Source organism: Biomphalaria glabrata, chromosome 12, assembly GCF_947242115.1.
Source record: "Biomphalaria glabrata chromosome 12, xgBioGlab47.1, whole genome shotgun sequence".
Taxonomy (NCBI): domain Eukaryota; kingdom Metazoa; phylum Mollusca; class Gastropoda; family Planorbidae; genus Biomphalaria; species Biomphalaria glabrata.
The window spans coordinates 4,762,350-4,786,684 of NC_074722.1; the positions used below are offsets into that span (position 1 = coordinate 4,762,350).

At 36.0% G+C, this 24,335-nt stretch overlaps 1 protein-coding gene across 1 annotated transcript; it reads right to left on the reverse strand.

The window, feature by feature from the left end:
- Nucleotides 1–1,113: 1,113 nt before the first annotated feature.
- On the reverse strand, nt 1,114–19,962 carry LOC106068020 (tricarboxylate transport protein B, mitochondrial-like). Its single transcript, XM_013227309.2, has 7 exons — nt 19,716–19,962; nt 8,518–8,728; nt 7,935–8,020; nt 6,742–6,879; nt 5,733–5,953; nt 4,773–4,846; nt 1,114–3,877 (listed from the first exon to the last, which is right to left on the reverse strand). The coding sequence occupies exons 1-7, from the start codon at nt 19,840–19,842 to the stop codon at nt 3,766–3,768; spliced, it is 969 nt and encodes a 322-aa protein (XP_013082763.2). The 5' UTR covers nt 19,843–19,962; the 3' UTR covers nt 1,114–3,765.
- Between the last annotated feature and the right edge of the window lie 4,373 nt (nt 19,963–24,335).

The following is a 24,335-nucleotide window of genomic DNA, read 5'->3' on the forward strand; positions in this document are numbered from 1 at the left end:
CTTTTAAGAGGTAGTATTACCTAGTGCAATGTCAAAATTAAGTTTTTAAATTGTGCAGATTCAATTTTAGAACCATCAGTCTTTTTCAAAACCCTTTCAATGTATAACTAGGGCCTATAGTTTAGGTCAATACTTTCTATAGATGTAATAGTCCGTGTAAATGTTCTTTAAATAACTACAAGTGCATTTACACTGGTTTACCTATACGTCAACATTAACCATTAGGCATGCGTGAGAATTATCAAAGTGAAGTCTTTTAAAGCAAAATACTTTTTTTTTCGCTGATTTTGGACAAAATATGATTATCTTCAAATACAATGACTTTAAAACATTGTTTGAATAAAAGTATGTTATCTTAACTAGTACTGTCATCTGACCCGGAAGTACACGGACAAGTTCAAACTGTCATCATCAATATGTGTTTTTACATTTGATTCAGATGAGAAAGTTGGATTCTGAACCAAAGATTCAACGCTCGATTTCTAAAGAAGATTTTTACTCGGGAGTTCTATACCAACACCTAGCAATGTGCGGAATCAGAGGAATCAAATTTTCTCCCAATTGAATCCGAGATGACTATTACCTGTCTGCATGTAAAAAGACCATACCCCTTCAGCCCAATTTATCCGTCGCAAGCACCTTACCTTAGACAGTCCATAATTGTAAAATCTGGTACTGTACTGATGTGAAGTGATAGCATGTTGCGAGCTTTCAAGGTAAAGGAAATTAAATGTGTCGATTCGTCGTGCTGGGAAACACACAAATATCTCTCCCTCCATTACACAATAAATGCTAGTGACATGAAGGGAAGACTATTGTGTTTAAGGAAGATAACTTTCAAACGTTGTTATAAAGTGAGGCTTACCTCCCTTCATTGCATTCTTCATTGTATAAGTGAACGTTGGCATCGTATAAGAATTGAAGGAAGGGGATGACTAAATGGTGGAATTCGATTTATTTAGATATTCATATTCCAAAAGTCTTTTACCAGATTTTGAATAAACATAAGATGAAGAAAATAATTAAATAAGACCAGAAGTATATATCAAACACACAATCACAGCCAGAAGTAAGATTGTCAACAGAACACATATTTCCAACAAAGCCAGAGGACAGATTGTAAAATATTTTAATCTTGAAACATATCAAATGTATAAATGTTCCACATAAACAAATTGAAATTTTTTCAAATAGAATGTTTAGTCTTTAAACCCAACACAGTGGTCCATGCCAAAACACTGTTCACACAAGCTACGCACACACACCCACACACAGTACCTCTACACTAAAACTCAAGCAGATGTCTCTACACAAAATAAATCTTGTACATTTAGATCCTGTTAGACCTTGAACCTGGTTCAGATAGGAACTGTTTAGATAGCAATAAAATATACATATCACCAATACAGCTAATGTGAGACCAATAATTTACAATGACATATTCTATTATTAAGCATCAGCCAGTAAATTAATCAAGAAATTGCTTTAATAGATTCATATTTAAAAAAAAAAAGAACAAGTTAATATCAACTGTCAATGATGGATGGAGTGTTGATCAATCAAGCAATTATTTTCATACAGACAATGGAAATCACATCATTAAAAAAAAAAAAAAAAAAAAAAACAGTCCTTCAAATCAGGTCTCAGATACTTCACCATCATTGACATGATCTAGAAACATCAAAACTGAATAATACCATTAAAAGATAATAAAATCTGAAAAAAAAAAATATCCACAAATTGAAAACTAACAAAAATAATATTTTTGTTTCGTTTCTTGGCGCAAATATTTATGTAAACAAAGAATATCTCAGAACTAAGATGTCACTATGGTAACCAGAGAAGCAAACAAATACTTTGAGCATGTTATGATAACAAGACACAATCCTGAGTTTGAACACAAAAAGTTTTCAGTTGAGCACAAACTTTTGTTTTTTTGTTTGGTTTGTTACAAAACATTATAGGTCTTTTTTTTTTTTAACATATTGCATTTTCAGTGTAGATCTAAACACCATGGGAGGGTTGGGATGTCCCATTATGTAATAAACACTAGAGCTGTGTAAGTTTTAACAACTGTTTGATGGTCCCACGCAAAAGCAGAGGAAACCTGTGAACACCAAAACTTATGAGGAACTTATCAAAACTAGACAAATCAGTAACTAGTATGTAAATGATATATAGGTTAGTGAAACTTGAAAAAAAAAATTATTGGCAGTGATTTCTTTGTGAGAGATGAACAAAAGTTTTCAATTAAACATTTTATCTATAAATAGAAATAGATATGTACAGCATTGTGTAAGAAAATAGGAAGAAACAAAAAAAAAAATCACAACAGAACACACTCAAAGACTGTGGAGAACACAGTAAAATGACTAACACTACCGACTAATCCACTAACAATTTAAATAGAATAATAGAAAATAGACCATTGTATTGTGATCACTCTTCATTCATGCCATGCGGCATACAATAAAAAAACATAAGGTGAACATGCTGATATGTACTAGAACTACTTATCAATGTTTTAAATGATTACAAATCTTGTGTTTAGGATTTGTAGACATGTATAGACTACACTTTTGTCAGTATTCATTAAACAGGAATTAATTTCAATATAACCAAACAGTTCATGAAATGTTTCAAAATTTTGGAATTAGTTGTTTTTTTATTACCCATTTAAAAATAACATTGAGGTCACAACTTAAACAAAAAAAAAAAAATCTTTCAAAACTCTGAGTAATAAATACATAAACAGTGAGAAAAACAAAACTACTGTTTAAAAAAAAAAACAGTTTGAAGTAATGGATGCACCTATTACTGTAAAAAAACAAAAAAAAAATTGAAGAAACTGGTGCACCTCAACAATATAGGGTAAAAAAAAACATACAAGGACATTTTGATCCCACAGTTTTCATTTCAAAACTAACAAAGGAACCACTACTGAACTACACTTACACATGTGTTTTCATTATGATTTCCCTTTAATTAGTGCCCCACACTAGCCCAATAATACACAGATCAATCCTTAAATAATATTAGTATTCATAACATAATATAAACAACAGTAATACCAGTAATGAGTGAAAATGTTTTAAAATTCACATCTACACATCCAACATTTTCTTCTGCCAAAAAAATAAATGTCTTAAAAAAAAGATTTTTTTTTTCTTCAAATTTTCATTAAGATCTGCAAGTTAGTCTTTAAATTTATTTCTTTACTTGGCATGAAAGAGATAACTGTAGGTTAACTAAATAGCAAAATAGAAAATGCTGAACATTGCAATGCCAAATTGCTGATGAAAACACTTTTACAAATCTTCCATAATCTAAAAGTTGGTAACCAACTCTGTGAAATGGTTCAATTATATAATCAATTATTGACAATGAGTTGAAAAATCAAACAAACCCACATTGTTTTAAATATATCACCTCTATCATATCATATAAACTAGCATACATCCATAGGACACCATAATAAATCTTCAGATTCCAAGGAATGTTCTAGACTTCCTGTTTTACACTGTAAACATTTAGTAGCTTCAATGGAAAGCAAAACATATTGAATATAATACTTTTCAAAATACTAGTATAGTGGATATACATAACATTGTAATAAATTCAAATATGGAATAACTTTTACTGACAACTACAATTAGCAACTATCAGCAAGAAGCAGCAGGGCTGATTGCTCCCAAGGACTTGAACTCTTGTCAGGTTGTCTGCTTCAAAGAACTAGATCTGACATTTTTGAGTGTTCAAGGGGCTTTAACTCTTCCAAACCTTGTTGAAGTAGTACATAAAGTTATCATAGATCATAAATGTAATGGCCACATCCAGCGTCACTCTGCTCAACCTGGGCACAGTACCTTTGTAAAATCTGGAGAAAAAAAAGGGTTAAATAAATTATCACTGAGAAAAAAATTTTCTTGTAAAATGTGAAAAGAAAATTATTTTGAATAATAAATCAAAAGCCAAGGAGAAAGTGGAGTGTTTGGTGTTGGAAGAAAGGAAAGAAGGGACATAAATGCTTGGTGGATAAAGAAGGGGTTACAGAAAAAAAACAAAAAACAAGGACATCTTGGATGAGTTGTCAAGTTTGTCTCCAGCTGACTTATAGGATAGCTTCTTCACTTATATAAATACATTTTTCTAAAAAAAAAAAAAGAAACAAAAAAAAAAAGACATTACAAAGTTTGTCAAAATATTTTGTAACATAGCATTTTTGTTTTAAATACTATCACTTCTAATTATTAGTGTTTTGTATACTCCTCCTCATCATCATCAAGTTCCACTTGAGTGAGGGCTTGAGAGGCTCAAATCCTCTCTAGCAAAAGCTCAGGAAAGAAACCTTGCTGTTATGTGTGTCACCATACAGGTAAAGAACTTTTGGTTTCCCAGATGAGACGGAGATCAGCAAGTCTGTGAACTCAATGTCTTTTGTGTACTGCAGAGCTACCCAAGAATACTTTAGGGTGTTTAAATGAACTATGTTTTCCTGTTACACAATATCAAAGCTTTAGGTGATAAGACTCTTCCATTGTAGCTAAATACCTCTTAAGGATGAAATAGCAAATTAACAGGTTTTAGCAGCTAATAATTTCAATTTAAATTCTTTTCATTCTGATTTAATTACAGGGAAAGAGTCAGATGCATACTGACCTAGAAACACTTCACTATTATAAACCATTAAATGCTGAAATCAATTCAAGCCACTTCACTTCCCTACATGACTCAAATGAGATTTTAACTAAACAAAACCAAATACTACTTACGCTCTGGGTCCTTCATTTTTCCAAATCTTTACAGCACAGTCCCATGTGTTTTTATATTTGTGAGCATCCAATCCCTGAAAAATAAAGTCAAAAGCATTTATGAAAAAAAACAAAAAAACAACACTTTCAATAAAACATTTAAATGAGACTAAAAGCTGGAGAGTCACTAAAAGAAATATGGAAAAGTTCCGGATATTAGGAATTAGGTGGCCAGAAAAGATAACTACTATCGATTTGTGGGAGAGAACTAGACAAAAGCCCATAGCCCAAGACATCACAAAGCGAAAATGGAGCTGGATAGGACACACCCTGTGAAAACCAGCTACCAATGTTGCAAGGCAGGCACTTGACTGGAACCCACAAGGAAAGAGGAAAGTGGGCGGACCCAAGCAAACCTGGAAGAGGTCAGTTATCAGTGAAGCTGAGAGTACTGGAATGACATGGGAGCAGATGAAGAAAACTGCTCAGAACCGAATTCGTTGGAGAGGTGTGGTTCCGGCCCTATGCTCCCCTGGGAGTACACAGAATTAAGTCAAGTAAGTCAAGCTGTACAGTGCTTAGCTGCCAAGACTTAAAATACTGCACTTGAGTTCTCCAGGGGGCCAGAGTTTATCTATTCTAGGGTTGAAGAACTTCATGGTTACTCCCATTCCTGACTTATAACTGGCATAAATGAAAAGAAATTACACCATTAAAATTTTTCTACTGAAAATACACTTTCATTTGTCCCATAAATGTACAAGCCTTTACAGAAATATTACTTTTACTTGGATTAAACAAATGTGAATTTCAATGTTGATAAAATTATCAAATAGGAGGTTCCCTTCTCTGGATGGATAAAGTAAGAATACCATATCCATATATCAGCAAATCATAGTGTACAAATTATTTAAATTTAGCTTCAGTATCTTGCTTTATCCTTCTGGAGAATCAAGACTATAAAATCTGGGTTGAACTTGCCTGCATTCTTGTTTTGACTACATCTATTGGAGTGTTCCCATAGACTGATGCTGTCCCAGCTATAGCACCAAACAGGCCAGTGATTAAAGTGGGCACTTTCATTTGTTTGTCATCTCCCCTGTACCAGTCTTTTAAGGTTTCCATCACAAAAAATCTAATAGCTTGATTACTTCCCTGCTTCAACATGGTTGCAGTCACCCCCTGGTAGACTCCCCTAAATCCTGCACAGAAACAAAACGGTGATTAAAGGAGAAACAAAAAGTATTCAAATTTTGAAAAGTGAACTTTACAATGAAATTATTTTGACATTTTTGGTTAAATTCATCGTAAACTATGGAAACATGATTTAAAATTATACATAATGATATAAAAAATAAATATGATCAATTAATCTTTGAAACTAAATAAATGTATTTCACAATACAAACATTTGATTTTAACGTCTTCACCAACAGCGTCCTTTAACGAATTTATCTAAAAGCTAAAGAAAATAGAGGATCACTGTCAAAATCTCTTGCATATAGTAGTCCTTAATCTTATAAGATCAGAAAATCACTTTATACAAAGAGATCAGAGCTAAAAAAAAACAACGATTCAGCATTAAAATGAATCTCACGGACTGCAAAGGTAATCTGTCGAAAGTGCTATGATGGGCAAATAATCTTTATTTAAATTAAATTATAAGAAACAGAAAGTGATTTATTCTATTTCATCTACCAAACTGATCAATGTCTCAAAAAAAGATAAGTAAACTTTGCCAACACTAAACTTTATTACATTTTTTATATAAATCAAGCAGAGAAACTTTTCTTATAAATTCATAAGATCATTCACCATTTTTACTTTTCATTATGTTCTTTTTATTAATATTTGTAATAGTTTTTCTAATTACACAGCCACATAGTTTTGCTATTTAACAGCAGCTGATGATGTAGGCTGATATCAGCTGTCTGAGTTCTGGTAGTCCTCATTAGGGAAACAAAAATAAGACCAGAGTTCTCTTCCTTACCTTGTTCACTCACTATACACCTGACTCCATGAAAGAAACCCTTAAATCTAGGATTGGGTGAGGTCTGGTCGTTAATGAATTTGACTTTGACAGTCTCCATGGGGGTCACAGCAAATATAGCTTCTGAGACACCAGCACCTTAAGACAACAGAAAAAGGTAAAAGTTCATTTCATATAACTTCTAAGTATTACAGGCAGTAATAATTGTCTGGTGTGTTACAAACATGAATATATACTATCAAACATCGTTTGATCAGACTGGCTTATATGCAATACCTACTTTTTTTTCAAACACAGAGAACAAGTGGACTGCCTTGAGCAGATTAAGTTATGTTATGTAAATTAGTGACCAGGTTGCATGTATTTCGCACATTAGACATATAATTAACAAATACGTTATCTCATGTCATGATGTTGAAGGTCAAAATGCAGTGGGCCAAGCCCCCTGAGCCCTCAAATCCCTTACTACATCACTGCAACATCACACTAAGATTTTTCACTTCACCAACCCCCTCCCAGATGATCTCTAGAAACACATCCTGTGTGTCTTGTTGACTACAATGTCTGTGCATAATTCAACTCTCTTCTTTGAGCTTTTCTACAATGATACTGTAAGTGAATCAAAATATTTACTTCCTCATTTTACTTAAAATCACTGTGTGGAACAAGAAAGTTTCATATCCCCATCAGCATCACAACTCTACAATTTGAGACGCTCAAGTCTATGCGTTGATTTTCCTCTGAAATTTACCTACGTGAAGAATGCCACGATGTTATGAATAGTTCTTTTCTTTAAAAAGAAAGCAGTTTAAAGTTTCTTCAAGCAGCACTGAAGGATAGAAAGTGGAAAGGTTGAAGCATTCAACCCAAGGGAGAAATTGATGATCTTTGATTGCTCTCTAGCTAATAAGAGTTTCATCAGTAGCAAAATTTAACATACTCTTATCAAATTTAAAATACTGTGAAAACTGGTTTACCCGATTTGTTAAAACATTTTGATCTTTAAAAGAGATAAATTTAGATGTGTCTTTTTTAGGCCCCCTGATTGTGGGATGGACATTAAACATACACTACGATCTCTGCCATGATCTAAGGAACATTTACGCCAAATTTTATTAAGATTGGTCAAATGGTTTGGATTTCTATGTGGGACATACATTCAATTTATATATATATATATATTAGATAATTACCTAAACCACATAATAATCTTTGATGAGCATTTAGTGTGCCATTGGCTCCTACCATCTGTTTCTTGAATTCCTCAAAAGAACCAAACCTAGAGGGAGAGAATAGAAATACAATTAGGGACATGTCATGTTAGAGACCACAGCCATGTAGATGTAGAGAACTGGGGTGTGCAAGAGCAGATGTTTTCTTTGTCTGCATGGTTAGGCTGGGAAAACTTGTCCAAAAGTAACAAAAAAATCAAGTCACTACAAAAAAAAAAAAAAAAGGGTGGGTGTGGGGTGGGATTCCTAAAGTAAATAAAGTTGCTGACAAAGCAAAGATTGCTACCCTTACAAGGTGCTAACAAGAAGATATTTAAAAAAGAAACAGCGAGCCTGACTGAGCAATGCAGGTGATTCTAAAGATTATATTAAAAGAAGAAAGGACGAGGGTAAAAGTCTTGTTAACTCTTTAAATTAAGTGGTCAAGGTTTAAAATGATGATTTGTACTACCCAATAGAAATTCCAAAGAGATGTTAGGTAGCCATAAGTTAAAGTGCATGAGCCATTAATACTTGACATTCAAGCGAGTTTAAGTCTGCTCACCTTACTGCTGACTTTGGAATTGACCCGTATAACAAAACGCTAAGTCCTCTGTAAAGTCCACGCACACCATATTCCCTGACCGTGACCTTGACACAGTCTATGGGACCTTTGTATCTTTTCTGTGTGCCAAGCTTTTCATCCAACTGAAGCTGTGTCTTGACATATTCTGTTGGGAATGTAATACAGATCTCCAGACCTCCAGTGATAGCTCCTGTGGACATAGTAGACCAACGTTTTGTAAACATTTTGCTTCTGCTATGTTCAATCATAAAAAAACAAGAACAAGCAAATCAAAACGATTTCATTAAAAAGTTAGGTCATAATAGCGTCTCAGTATAGTGCTTCGGCTTTATTTCATTAAAAAGTTAGGTCATAATATGGTCTCAGCATAGTGCTTCAGCTATATTTCATTAAAAAGTTAGGTCATAATAGGGTCTCAGTATAGTGCTTCGGCTATATTTCATTAAAAAGTTAGGTCATAATAGGGTCTTGGTATAGTGCTTCGGCTATATTTCATTAAAAAGTTAGGTCATAATAGGGTCTCTAAGAATGTATGTTTTTAAATGCAACAAGGGTGGTAAGGTGGATGAATGATAAAGCCTATAATTTATTATGAAGAGCTTGGTTTTCAAACTGAGGGATCTAGAGTTTGAACACCTGTGAAGACTGGGATTTTGAACTTCAGAATTTTTAAAATGCCTTTGAGTTCCCCCCCCCCCCCCCCCCCCCCCGGCCCTGACTGAGGAATAATTGGTGGTTGGTCATTGTACTGGCCATAGAATCACAAGAGCTTTACATCATCCACCCCTATAAATCACAGGATCTGAAAAAGGGTTACCTTTTTTTTTACTTTACTAAATTTAACAAAGTTTACAGTACCTGATAAAAAAAAAATCTACTCCTACGTTAATAGTAAATATTCATGCTGTCTCTGACCAATAAAAAAAACTTAGTATGAAAAGAAATGTAATGATCAAGTAAAAATACAAATGGAATTGATAGATGGTAATAACAACTCAGGGTTGAATTTTGATCTTTAAACTGAGTTCAATATTAGATCTACTTAATATTCTGTGAGAGATTGAATTCTGAGTTCTATTTGATATTCTTTGAGTTCTGAGAAAGCCAAAAACATAAAATTTCCTCTGTGAAGGAGTCAATGGTAATGTTGTTGCTAGGTTACAACCAACTCAACAATTGTCAAATTGTTTTTATTCATATAATAATTTACTAACATTAACTTGTATCCATAAACCGAAAAATCCAGTTCCCCTAAAACAATAAACAATCCCCAGAACTTACCAATACACAGAATTATCAAGTAGCCAACTAAACTTGCCTTAAGGTAGTATAAATATTAGTTAGTCGTATTTTCTGCCAAATACTAATCCACATTAATAAAACCCTAAATCCAAAGCTAACCCCTCAATGATAATGCAATAATCTAATAACTTTACTAGGCCAATTTTTTAAATCCCTTAAATGAAGGTCAAGTTGATTTAAATGTACTCTTACCAAACCTAATTCATAATTATATTTTACTTTAAATCTAGTTTATAATGATGTAATAATGTTTATAAGGTTAGGCTTGGTATTTTTTTTATAAATCGCCTAAAGCACCAACAAACACAAAAGCACACACATAAACCTTCCAGAGGACATTGATCTTCTAGATCTAAATCTAATCTTTTAAGGTGAGAGAATACTAAATAACCTACAGCCAGGCTCTTACATCTAGAATTTGACCCACTGGCCAATTTATAACCTGCTACTGCCTTGTGTCATAAACACACTACATTACACTACAATTTAAATGTCTGATTTAAAACATGTTTTCGAGTTAAATAACCTAGATTTCACGACTTAAACATTCACTACAGGCACTAGATCTAGTAGAGTCAGCATATATTATCAAGGATCGAGATACACCGTGGCTCATATAGATTTAGATCTTGTATGTAGACTTTTAATAAATTGAATTGTTTGCTAACTTAGAATAGAAGTTAGATGGTTCTACGTTTCTGTTGACTAAATCCAGTGATGTTATTTAACAGCTCGATCTAGATTATAGATCTCTAGTTACAAGACGTTCTGTCCCCAGCAATGCGTTGCATTGTTTACTTGGATACATCCAAGATGTTTCGCATGTTTGGACACATGGCCTCGTGTAAACAAACGACAGGGAACGCCGTATTGATCCAGTAAAATCGTGTGCTAGTTACCTCCCCCCTGCCCCGGCTAACTACTAGGTAACATTCACTCGTACTTTTTTCCTTTTTAACAATCAAAGCACTGATTTAAACATCGATCGATAGCCTACCCCCCCTTTTTCCCTAATCAAAGCGCCATATATATATAAATATAAAAGAAGCTAAAACATGTATACGGTTTCTAAATCTCGTCATTGTAGATTCTTAAACTAGTGCAAAATAAAATGAGAAGTAATATTTATGTTGCAATGTACATCGCTCACGTGATCCTCTTTATCGCGCTCGTAGGAAAAAAGCAGATATTTAGTTTTCTGCGAAATGTCCCGTTTTAATCTTAAAACTAAAAGAGCTATTGAAAATCATATTTCCCAATCGGCTGTATCGTCCCAAAAAGGTTGCTCGTGTTCTGAAAGCGAAACCTCTTCTTTAAATAAAAAATTTAAAAATTCTAAAGTTTTTGGCATTGTTAAAACTAAAACTTATTCTACTAACTATAAAGGTCCGAAACAAAATATCCATGAGACTTAATCAAATGTCTAGGACGTGCACGTGTGATTTACTTATTGGGCCGAGGCCAACCGTCATACAAGGCCTGAACACTGGCCTGCAACGTCGCAACATGTAGGCAGTTTAGACCAATAGCTCGCTGCCACGTCACAGGTCTCATGGCAACGAGCTATTAGTCTCCGCAGCTTGCGACGTTGCAAGTCAGTGTTGACGCCTTGTATGACGAATGGTCTCGATTGGATATTTTTTTTTAATTTTAATATATTTGTTAATATATTTGTGTTTCCTCAGCACAACAGTACCACGTGATCTTCCTCAAGATTGCTCTTTTCTTGAGATAAACTAATCATCATGCAAATTATATGCAAATACAATCATTTTTTTTAAATAAGATTCCCCTTGATCTGCAAACTAGTCCGATATTACGTAATTAGGGGTTGGTACGTAGTGTGACTGATCGCGGGGGCCGCCCCGAGTCTGTATAACACAAATTCCCTGTATTATCTGGTCAAATTTATTTATATGTATTATTGTGATGTAACAACCAGAAATATTTACAAAAAAAAAAAAAAAAACTTATTTTTGCTTTTAACAAATAAAAAAGAAGCACTGTTGCGAAAGGTGTGTCTGGTCAGTCAAGCATGCACGTATTATATGCACTAGTGATTGTAGATGTAGTGACGTCACACGCCCACTACAGCGGATAGATCCGCAGATCCTTTCATTCAGGAAGTTAGGCGACAAACACGGATTTAATGTTGACACAAAGTTATAAGAGTAACAATAAGGTTCAGGAAGCAGAGATTGTCAACATCTAAAACCTACCAAATAAAAACATTCTCTAAGAAAAGTGAAACGTTTTTGGTCAATTTAGAATGTACATGTACACAGGAACTGACCAGTGTGGACATGGGAGAAGTCTGACCCACTCACCCCTTTCTCGCGTTTAGAAAATGACCCTAAACGTACAAGTTTGTATTAATGGAAACTAGAATGATAAGATAGGTCAACCTAACACTGGCCGCTACATCAAGACTAATCTTCCGTAAGTTACTACACTTCAAGGTGTGTGTTTTTCAAGCAGGTGTTGTATCTAGCCACAGTCCACAGCAGCACTTGCAAAACTCAGAGCAATACGAAAGACAAAGGCATAGCCCTTGACACAAAACAATCAGCCTGAAGCGTTCCCTGGCCATGGCCACATTCTTATATGCTTGCGAATCTTGGACGCTGACAGCATATCTAGAGAAGAGAATCCTAACGATGGAATTGAGATGCTAAAAAAAGATTCTAGGTATCACATACAAAAACCACATCACAAACGAAGAGATTAGAGACATGGTTAGTACACCGATTGGACCACTCGATGACCTGCTAACTGTAAAAAAAAACGCAAACTAAATATTCTATGGTCATATTAAAAGGTCCTCGGGGCTCGCAAAGACCTTCCTTCAGGGAACACTACCAGGAAAAAGAGGCAGACACAGCGATGGGAAGACAGCATTAAGGAATGGACGGGCCTGCCATTATGGGAGATTCTGTCCAAGGCAAAAGTCAGAGAGGAATGGAGAGGAGCGATCGACAGATCTTGTGTGGTGCACCAACGGTCCAATAGACTAATGGATAGGGGAAGGTTGTCGTCAAGACTCCTTTCTTCTCTAATATACGTATGTGTACTTCAATGCTAATTACTAAATGTACCCAAGTCCTGAGCAATACCGTAACGACACATATAACGACAGAATAAAGATTCAGAATGTCAATTCACGGATAAGTAACATGTTTATTACATACGCCATAATATACTACAGACTCAGTTCAGACAATTGAAATATCCAGTATCAATTAAAATACAACAGCTTAATATCCCATAGACTGAATAATGACTACACAGAAAAAATAATTAGAGTCTACACTTCAACTCAATTCATAATCAAAAAGTCCAACTGTCCTGGACTAGGAACAAAAACCACACTGCTTTATTATGAGTTACATTCCATTAAAAAAAAAACAACATCTCACAAAGTAAAACAATCCAAAACAATAACAGTTTCGAAGTCAACAACCTGAATTGCCCCCCTTCTCCTCTACAATTAACAGGAGACCCAGGCTGACCAGAACTCAGTCCTGACAGTTGTATCTAGAGTAGTTAAGTGTGCGTCCACTGAACGCAAAGACGATTGGTAAGAAATCTGTTCACAATGTTCTACAGCACACAGTAGAGATACGGGGACATACTCTGTGTGTGCCTAATGGTATTGACAGAGCTGTACAGCAATAACCCGCTGATGGGACAAATCATAATGCATTCAACAAATTTCAACTTTTCTTTTACCTCAATGACAAAAAGATGTTCTACAAATGCTCAAATCTAGAAGCCAAATATAGTATTATTTCAAAATGATGAACAAACAAATAGATTGAAAGTAAAACACAAATCTGGTGTAAAGACATGGGCTGAGAGAAAACTGATGTTGATTTGAGATAAAGAGCCATCACTTAAACCGTGTTTCTGGGTTAAGAGTTTAAAATAAAATACTCTGAGCAGGAAGACCCATGCTATTTAGTCTACTCTACAGACTCATATTGGAGTCCTCAACCGGGATGTCGGCTGTAGAGATAGAATTACATTACGTAACAGCTCCCCCAACAATACAAAACTATAACACAAACTTTTTATGTAACAATGATTTCGATCCGATTTCCAATGAAAGCTTCACTCCGCAATCTCGTGCACAAAGATATAGTGTCAATGTCCATTTCAACTTGTCAATGACTTGCACGCACAGACAAACATCGATCTTAGCTCTTTATACGGATTTACTGGACACTAGTTGGACATATGCATTTACACTATTTGATTTTAAAAAAAAATATTTAAATATGATTTGAAAAAAAAAGTGCGTGTCATGTGCAGTCCGTGAAATCCTTCAGTCAGAAAACGTATGTAGGCCTAGACTTGGCTTCTGCCTGACATTAACAAGTCTTGACAAGTATTGCAGTGCAAAGCCTAGTTTCCGTTTTAAGCCCAAACATTTGATTAAATGTAAGATTTCATTGTCACATTTCAATTCATCACCTGGGTTGGCTAGACCTGGGGTTCAATGAACATTACCTATCAAGGTAAAGCTCTATAATGACCGATCTAGATGTGGAGATAAAATCTTCTATCTTCTAGCAACAAACCATAGCTCTGCTTTAACTGTTCAATTTAGGTCGCCCTGACCTCACTTCTCATGGGGAAAAAAAGTTTCATAGAAGACAAGTTTACTTAAGGGCAACAGAGTGTCCTATTTCTACAGCGTTTGTTTTCATTCGTTTTACTTAATCAACGACAATCTGTCTTCTCAATCATCTCACCTTTCAATGACATTCTGTCTTCTCAATCATCTCACCTTTCAATGACATTCTGTCTTCTCAATCATCTCACCAATCAATGACATTTTGTCTTCTCAATCATCTCACCAATCATTGACATTCTGTCTACTCAATCATCTCACCAATCATTGACATTCTGTCTTCTCAATCATCTCACCAATTAATGACATTCTGTCTTCTCAATCATCACACCAATCAATGACATTCTGTCTTCTCAATAATCTCACCAATCAAAGACATTCTGTCGTCTCAAGAGTAGGCAGGGACCACTAATGTGTTAGAAATATAAGAGTATACAGCAGCGGTTCTCAACCTTTTATGCTCGGCGACCCCTTTTTACACCCCCCCCACTCTGCCGCGACCCCCCCCCCCCCAGACAAACAGCAATAGAAGAATAGACAAAACAATTCATTTTTCGATGGTCTTTGGCGATCCCTGGCAAATCGTCAATCGACCCCCAAGGGGTGTCGCGACCCACAGGTTGAGAACCCCTGGTATACAGGGACCACTACCGTGTCAGAAATATAATAGAGTATGCAGGGACCACTAGTGTGTTAGAAATATAAGAGTATACAGGGACCACCACCGTGTTAGAAATATAATAAGAGTATGCAGGGACCACTAGTGTATTAGAAATATAATAAGAGGATGCGGGGACCTTTATTTAATCACTAAACACTTATATGTTGCTGCTCCATCGAATAGCTTTCACCCCTAGACACGTGCCATGTATAGTACGTCCTGGTCAATGGGACTCTGTCCTAGTGTGTCGACCAGGTGGACAAAAGGAGATGGTTGATACTTTACGGTACATTGTATCTTGAAACACGACCAATAGTTTCTATTGTCAAAGTTGATGAGATCGACTAGATGGTGACAGACTGCCGTACATATTGACTATGACCAAGGTAGCGCGTACGCAATAAGAATATGTAGGCGTGGCCAGTCAGCCGGAAAGCTGGAATTGAACTTTAAAAAAAAAAAATTCCAACAGCTTCAACTCTCTTCATGTGTGAAATGAAAAGGTTGGGTGGATGGACGCCTGAAAATTTCTGAAACTGGCAGCGATGTCACTAGAGTGTCGAGCTAATAACGCGGATGACTTGGGTTCGTTTCCATAGGGTAGGCCAATTTTTTTAAAGACGATCCATCAGATCAGATTCTATCAAATCCGATCTTATCCAATCCGTGCCTCATTCGATCCGAATTTTTTAGAACATAGAGGAGGAATTTGTTTTTTGAATTACTTGTTTTATTTTCAAGATCGCGGAGGATGAATGAAAGTCTTCTTGTGGGAAAGTTTTACTCTTGGTTCTGTTGTTACTATGAAACAGAGAGTGCAGCACAGTGAACATTATCATAGGAGGGCACCGAAATAACAGAATACTTTAAACGAGGGGGGGGGGGGCTGCGATAAGAATCTTTTGTCATCCTCAGCCCATCCTACAAATATTCATAGCCCTGACATGACACTCGCCCAGGGCCCCGAGCACTGCTAATGCCGCACCTTACCAAAAGTCTCTTGTACCAATTAAACCGAAGTAACAAGAAAAAAAAACACTAATATAATAATCCTCATAATTTTAAATTATGAAATTCAGAAGACAAGCATTATGGTATTGTACGACGCAATTGTCCGAAAAAACAACAACTAGTTTACAGCTAGGAATTAGGGGGCCCGGGGGGGGGGGCTTAACCTCTTTAGGGGCCCATGCATTTTGCGTAGTATCCAATATTTAATGTAAAAAAACACGTATTTGGGGGCCCCCTTAAGTGGGGTCCCGGAAGGATTTTCAAATTCTCCCCCTCCTCCTCCACCTTAGCTACGCCACTGGTACAGGAAGAGCTTCACGACTATTTCTAACCAATATGAGTTGTGGTTCCTTGGCTTACACCTCGATGACAGGGAGCATGCAGACCTCACGACTACAAGTTTATGAGACACTTCAAGAGATTGGATCGTCCACTTGTCTCTTAATACGTTAATGCGGATCTGGCTTGTTACCGAGAAGTCAATAACCGTTACCCTGTAGCATCTTTTCAGCCTGCAGTTCCAAGAGGATACTTCTGCATTGACTAAACAATGGAAAGTGTTCAGAACACGTTTATCGAATTAACTTAGCATACTACACACGTGCAGAGCCCCTTTATCGTGGGGTCGATGACATGCTAACTATTGTATAAAAACAACAACAAAAAATCATGGTTACAAAGACAGTTTGTGTGGAAATATTTTCAGAAAGAACATCAGAATTAAGTTCTATCGAAGACAAATGACAGAGAAGAATGGAAAAAGAAGGTTGACAGATCTTGTATGGTGCCCCAGCGGTCCAGCAGGGTAGGTGAAAGTGAATGTTAAATGTGAACCGTTTGATCGTCTTAAGAGCTGAGCTGAAGGCTCTTCGAGCTCAACGTTTGAAAAAAAAAAACCTGTTTGAGCGTCAAACAGTAAATAAAAAAAAAATAAAAAAACCTGTGTGAACACACAGTTCTGTCTGGAAGAGACCCAAGTCAATGCCTATGTAAAGCATTGCTATTTCGGATGCATCTGGCCCCAAACGCATGGGCTAGACACGGCCAAAGGCCGAGTGCACCAGGAACATCCGCCATTTTCCTATGATGTACCAAGCTAACCATGGAGGAACTCGCCATTAATGTAACGGTCCCTTGAGGAATGGCGCATGGATTATCGACAGGACCATGAGAGCTCTATTTCAACCCCGCGCCGTGCAATAGGTTAGCTCTCGCCTACCCTTGGACACTCTCATTGGGGGGTTTGGTTCGCCATTCATTTAGCCTAACCACTTCCTCTAATGGTCGTTTCCACCCGAGTGCCACGATGAGGCAGAACAGCGTACCCGAGTAAATGTGAACCTGGCCTAACTGATGTCTTATAATGAATATCTAATTCATCTAATTGTTTTGTAAAGAGTCAATCTCTTATTCAATTCAAATCTTTAAAAAAAAAAACAGAAAAGAAAAACATTTTCGTAAAAAAAAATATTTAAAAAATGTCCTTTAGTTCAATGTTCTATGGCTTGTAGCTTAGCACTGCAGTTTACGCGATAATATGAAAACCTACTAATTAATTGTTGTCTTAAATTATGTCCAACTTATATGCATACTAAATAGATTATTTATATTATGATGTCGGATTTTCACTATCTTTTCTAGTTTACGAGATCTAAACGGGACGGATAGACAGACATTCCACACAAAATTAATAGCGTCTTCTCCCCTTTCGGAGGCCGCTAAAAAAAGCAAACTAATTTATCATATACTAGGCTCACAAGTTATTTTACCCATATGAAATGTATTATTCATAAAAGGTCAAGAGTTCAAAAGTCAAAGTGTCAGGTCAATAAACTAGTAGCAAAGTACAAAAAAAAGATAAGAATGTTTTTCTAAACAGTAATTTAAAAAAAAAAAAAAATTGCTGATAGCTCAAAGCTGTAACAAGTAAATGACATTAAAATCCTTAAAGTTAACATATTTGTATAAATATATATAAGAAACAACAGAGTTTGATTTGAAGGGCATAAAAATAAATATATTTTGTCATTTTTTTCACAGTTGTGGAGATTTATAGATTTATAAACCTATCATCAGGCAAACAATATAGCATTGCCATTGCGAGTTGATCTTTACACAAAAAAAAAAAAATAAAAAAATAATTACAGATGTTTTATAAGTACAAGAGATTACTGACTAGTGAGACTTGACTTTATTACTGTCTGTAGATACTAGCTATATTATAATAGTATAGAGATCTAGTGATTTTATTCACATCTAAACTATATTCTAGATGACTAGAAGCTGAAGATCTAGTCTACATTCTAAATTCTACTCTAGTTATACCGTTGCAACTTGTCAGACTTAAAGACAGGCCTACTAATTGATTAAATTGTGAGAGACACACAACTTTTTTAAGTGGAGGCACAGGGCAGAATTTTGTTGTTTTTGTTTCAGAGTTAAAGACTATTACATCCTACCCTCAAGCTCCAGCGGGACTTATGAATGCAGGGTTCAAACCAGGGACCATCAAGATACAATGCTGGCACCTACTCTATTTCAAGCTTCAATATATATATATATATATATATATATATATATATATATATATATATATTTATAAAAGTAATAAACTAAAAACACACACTCATATTTGTAAAGAAAGAAATACAGAGTGCATGTAGATTTCATGTATTTTCCCTCTTTTATATGCACTTTTGTTGTAGAAAATAAAAGTATAAAATATGTAACTAGATCTAGATTGTTACTCTAGAGATTATCTACTAGTCTAAGCTAGGGTCTAGAGTCTAGATCTAGAGTAATCTAGACCTAGCATAGAGTTGATAGAGACTAGAGATCTCTAAAATCTAGATCTGAAAAAAAAATTGACTAAATTCCTATCTTAATCTCTAGAATCTAGATCTAGATCTATAAGTTCACATCTCTAAAAAGTAAATATAATAGAGACTAGAGTTAATCTAGATCTAGATTCTATACTAGACTAGATCTATAGTTCTATAGCTTTTATAATAATAATCTATAGTCTATAGATTAGTTTAGAATTAGATCTATCTATCTTTATAGTATAGGCCTAGAATCTAGTATAGTAACATAATACTAATAATAGGTATAGAACTATAGACTCTCTCTATTACTTACTATTAGTCTATATTAATTAATAAAATAAGTAAGTATAGTAAGTAGATCTATTTCTAGTAAAATCTAGTTTTCTAGACTAGATTTAGATCTAGATCTAGACCTAGTTAGTAGATCAGCTAGATCTAGATCTACATCTAGTCTGAATCTAGATCTAGATTATATATAATCACAAAGACTAAGCCAAAGTCCAAAAGCCTAAGATACTATCTAATATTTAGAATACTTTATATTATAAATTGAGTAAGAATCTAAGAAGCCTATATTAACTATATACTATATATAATATAGATCTATATCTATCATCTCTAGATCTAGTTAGAATCTAGACGAATAGACGGCTAAAGATTTACTGTAACTAGAGTCTAGTTACTAGTCTAGACCTAGTGTAACTAGACTATCAGATCAAATATAAGAAGAAAAAAAAAGACTTACCGGCGATTATTCCTTTTAATGTTTTGCTTTTCGATGACTGTCCAGAATCCTGGGGACCTGCAGCAGCCATTAAATGTGAAGTGGGACGATAAAATGGGCTGCGAAAGGTATTTGTATTACGATCCATGTTTAATGTTTACTAATATCAATGCTTAACTTAATATCCAGGGCACACAAACCATGAAATCAGACCATCTCAGCGGTACCTTACGATTATCAGGCCAGAAACAACACACTGTTTACAACGCCCTCTATCCACGTGTTTTTTCTTTATAAAATAAAAGGTCAAAGAGCGAACTCTATTTTTTCCTCCACTGGCAGGTCAACTTACACAAGAGTTTTCCGATTTATTTGAATACGTGTGAAAGAAAAGAAGTTGGGGCTACTTGGGGAGGAAAGAGGTGCTATTTTTTTTTTAGATGATAAGATACTAGCGAAAACCGTAGTATAGTTTTCTATGTGTTCTTTTAAATTAGGATATGTTACTCATTATGATATAAATGTAGGCTAGATGTGTTTTTCATTTGATTATGCTAATTACAGAGGTCACAGTTTTACGACTGCTGCGTATGCCACTAGTTTGTTAGTGTATATTTTAATTTTCGGACTGAAGACAAACCTTTAATTATACGATTATAAGTAGAGATGTAATTTGCATTTCCCCTTCAGTGGGTTATTAATTTCAGACCGCGTATTTTTTTATTATTGTTTAGTCAAATCAGTTCAAAATTCTTGATTAAAGTAAAGTAAGTGAAGTTCCCCTTTTGGACCTTGCGATCTAGATCTATAGTGCAGATGATAAGGTCGTGTTTCTTTGGCCAACGGCTAACGAACAGGGTGTTATGTGGCCAACGACCAGCAACCTGTACTTTCCCCAGTTAAGGTGAGGTACCTTGGGTGGACCGGCGCCTTCGGAGGTCACGGGTGGACTCAGGGGCGCCCATAAAATCCCGAATTCCAGTCTTCACTGAGATTCGAACCCAGGACTCCAGTTTCGGAAGCCAAACGCTTAATCCGGCACCTTCGACACGGGTCACGGAGATCACGCTAACCACTCAACCACAACGTCTCCCCCCCACCTCTGATTATTATTATATTATTATTATAATAAATTTTGTTTAAAAAAAATTATACTACATTTAGGCCTACAAACTGATATGAATTTCGAAGGCCCTAAATATAAAAGACTAGAGTTAGGATCTCATGTAAAAGCTTTAAAATAAAGAGGCCACTTTTTAAAAATAATTATTTGGCCGGATTAACAGACGTTCAGCAAAAGTAGAACATGTTCGACCTGCGTCCCTCGATCCGCCCGACAGGCATTGGTCTAATTCAGTGTTTCACAAACATTTTCCGTGACGGAACACTTCGCACATTCTTAATTTCTTAGCGGAACACTTTGCTATTTTTTTAAAAAAAGATATTTATTCACGTGGTGGCCTACTGGTTACTTATTTCAGAAGTTCGTGGAATACCTATTCAGGCCACGCGGAACATTGAGTTTCCAAGGAGCAAAGTTTGAAAAAAAAAAAAACTCGTCTAATTAAATCACAATAAAAGTGTTAATTATGTCCAGCTTTAAGTTGATTTCTGACATCGCACAATAGGCTATAGCCTATTCATTAATCGAATTCAATCCTAATTAAAGATTCTAAATCCTAAAGAGTAGAGAAATAATACACATTTTTAAAAACTTCGTCCTCTGAACAATTGGTCAATACATTAATTAGCGCCCTTCAAGAGAATCCTGTTACATCTAAAGTATCCTCGTGTTTCGGATGTTCCTACAGAGTTGAAGATAATCAGCTGACTACTTCGTAGTCCAAACCTTCCGCAGGACGACGGGGGATGGCAGCGGGTATTGCGTGAACTCGAAACCATTGAGATGACCAAAAGACAGTACAGCGCGCATACCGCACGACCAGACAGCCATCCTAAATCTACAATAAATCTGCAATAATATAATATATTATATATATATATATAATATAGAGCGCTGTTCACAAACATAATAGCGCAGGGCAATTTGATAACATAACAGTCATAACACGAGAGTCACAACAGGGCCGGCCTTAGGTAATTGGAGGCCCTAGGCGAAGTGAATAAGTTGGCCCTAAACGAAATAGAATAACAAACAATGAAAACCGAATTTAAAAAACCTTCCTCTATCTATATCTAAATTTAAAAAAAAAGCATCTAAGTAAACTATAGGCCTATATATATAGCGTCGATTTCACGAATGTCCGTTATAGACGATTCATGATCACCAGACTAGAAATAACCTTTCGACTCTTACGCTAACCAAAATGAAGAAACACTGGTCTTCTGTCATCATAACAAGTAGATCTAAACATTCTTGAATTAACCCTGAATAATAGTAGTGACTTTAAACTATGATAGTAGAGAAAAAAGCCAACGAGTTCTGCTTTGTTTTTGATAGGATAAATGTTTCACAATTTTTTCTCTAAAAGAAAATTTCTTTGAGTCCTGTGCCAGGCCTTCGACAATCGGAGGCCTTATATAGGCACGGCTGCCTAGTTTGCCATACCTATTTGTTCTAGAGAATGGAATAAACCCTATATATTATAATGATTTGCTTGATTTTTAAATAATATCATAAAATATGGGGACAAAGCGACTTTTTACAGCGGTCGTACGGGTGGGGGAGACTGAGGAGAGGACTTAACAGAAGACTGGAAATAAGAAAACATCATTCTCCTCACACACACACACAAAGTACGTGATCTCAGCAACAGCACCTACTACAGAGGAATCACATTTTTTTTTTTACAGCCAGATTTATACAAATCAAATAAAAACTTAAAACTAAAATGTTATTTTGGGAAGCGTGGTTGAGAGGCCAAGTACGCTTGAACTTAGCTTGGCTTGGCTACATACGAAGGGGGCTCAAGGTTCGACCGGCAGCTTTGATATGGGTCACGGAGGTTATGGTTCGACACACAACCGCAGAGTTGTGTTTATTGAGCGCCTAAAGGCTGCACGGAAAACCTTCTCACATATACCCCTCCCCCTACTGGTCAACAGATTGAGATGGGACCTTAGCGCTCTGAGCATGCTATAAGCATGAAAGTAGCGCTATATAAAAGTTATGATGATGCCCTGGCTATAATGTAAAAAAACAGAAATGGAAAAGTGGTTTGAGTGCTGGGACAAGTCCCAAAAAGCCCGCGGAGTCTGGGAGTGCATGAGGCGCCCTGACCGCAATTCCCCGTGGTGGAGGCTGTCCAGGCCTGAGCAAGCTATTATGACACAGTGCAGGACAGGCCAAATTTCGATTTACGGTGCCCCCGCTGCGGGGAAGAAGAGGAAACCGTGCATCATATTCTGTTTGACTGCCCCAACTTGCTGATCTCCGCCTCGACAGGTCTGGGAAACCACCTGTATGGTGACATATATGCACTACACAAGACAGCAGGGTTTCTGTCCAGGGCTTTGGCAAGAGAGGATTTAAGCCTCTCAAGCCCTCACTCAAATGGAGTTTGATGATGATGATATATATATATATATATATATATATATATATATATATATATATATATATATGGCTCCTTTTGTCTCGAAAGGCAATGGATGCGCCCAAATGAGTCACTGGTTTTGGCTTAATCTTGAGACGGGGCAGAATCTGGTGTGGCTAATCAAGCCAATTCTAGAACGGCAGACTTTGCCACAATTCGTACATGTGTATGCCTCTGATTTAGGGCTAGCAGACAGGGCAGCTTTCTTTTTATTCCTCTTGATTAAAGCCGCTTCAATTCTTTTGTTCTCAGCAAGGGTTGTCCCAGCACGCACAGTCTGTCTCCATGCACTCCGGTCTTTGGCTATGTTTTCCCACATACTTTCGCTGATACCTGAGGCTCTCATGTCTCGCTTGCAGACATCTCTATATGTTAGTCTTGGGCGGCCCTTGGGTCTGACTCCTTCCACAAGCTCAGCATATAAGATATCTTTCGGGATTCTACCATCTGGCATGCGGGTGACATGTCCGAGCCAGCGTAATCTTCTTTGTGTCAGGAGAGCATACATGCTGTTCATATTGGCCAATCTTAAAACTTCCTGATTGGAGACATGGTCCCTCCAAGAGATGCCCATTATGCGTCTCAGGCAGCGCAAGTGGAAACTATTCAATCTGTGCTCTTGGTACATGTATGTTGACCAGCTTTCACTGCCATAAAGGAGAGTGCTCACAACACAGGCGTTGTAGACTAGGATTTTGGTCGCTGTGGTCAATTACCATTTTGATGATGATATAAAAGTTATAATACATTCATTTAACCTTGGTTAGGCCAATAATAGAAAGTGCATTCTCTGTTTGTGATCCCTCAACTCAAGAAAACATTATAAAGAAACTGGAACAGAATCAAAATAGAGCATAACAAACATAACAAAGAAATATTCACATTTGATTAGTAAAATCATTAAATTTAAAAGCTTCAGGATAGAAGACTCAAAAGTAAAGTAGAAATTATACATAAAAAGCTGAACCATAATCTTCTATATACTATAGGGAGGAAAGTAAAGTGTATGTCCCACATAGAAATCATAACCGTCTGACCAATCTTGATAAAACTAGGCCATGTTTACCATGTTTAGATCGAAAGG

What these genes read in the sequence shown, in the direction of transcription:
- LOC106068020 (XM_013227309.2), bottom strand. Translation starts at nt 19,842, where the DNA reads ATGGATCGTAATACAAATACCTTTCGCAGCCCATTTTATCGTCCCACT. An exon ending in ATTAAAAGGAATAATCGCCG is followed by an intron (nt 8,729 to 19,715) that starts GTAAGTCTTTTT and finishes CTATGTCCACAG; the next exon opens with GAGCTATCACTGGAGGTCTG. An exon ending in AAGATTATTATGTGGTTTAG is followed by an intron (nt 6,880 to 7,934) that starts GTAATTATCTAA and finishes TGTTGTCTTAAG; the next exon opens with GTGCTGGTGTCTCAGAAGCT.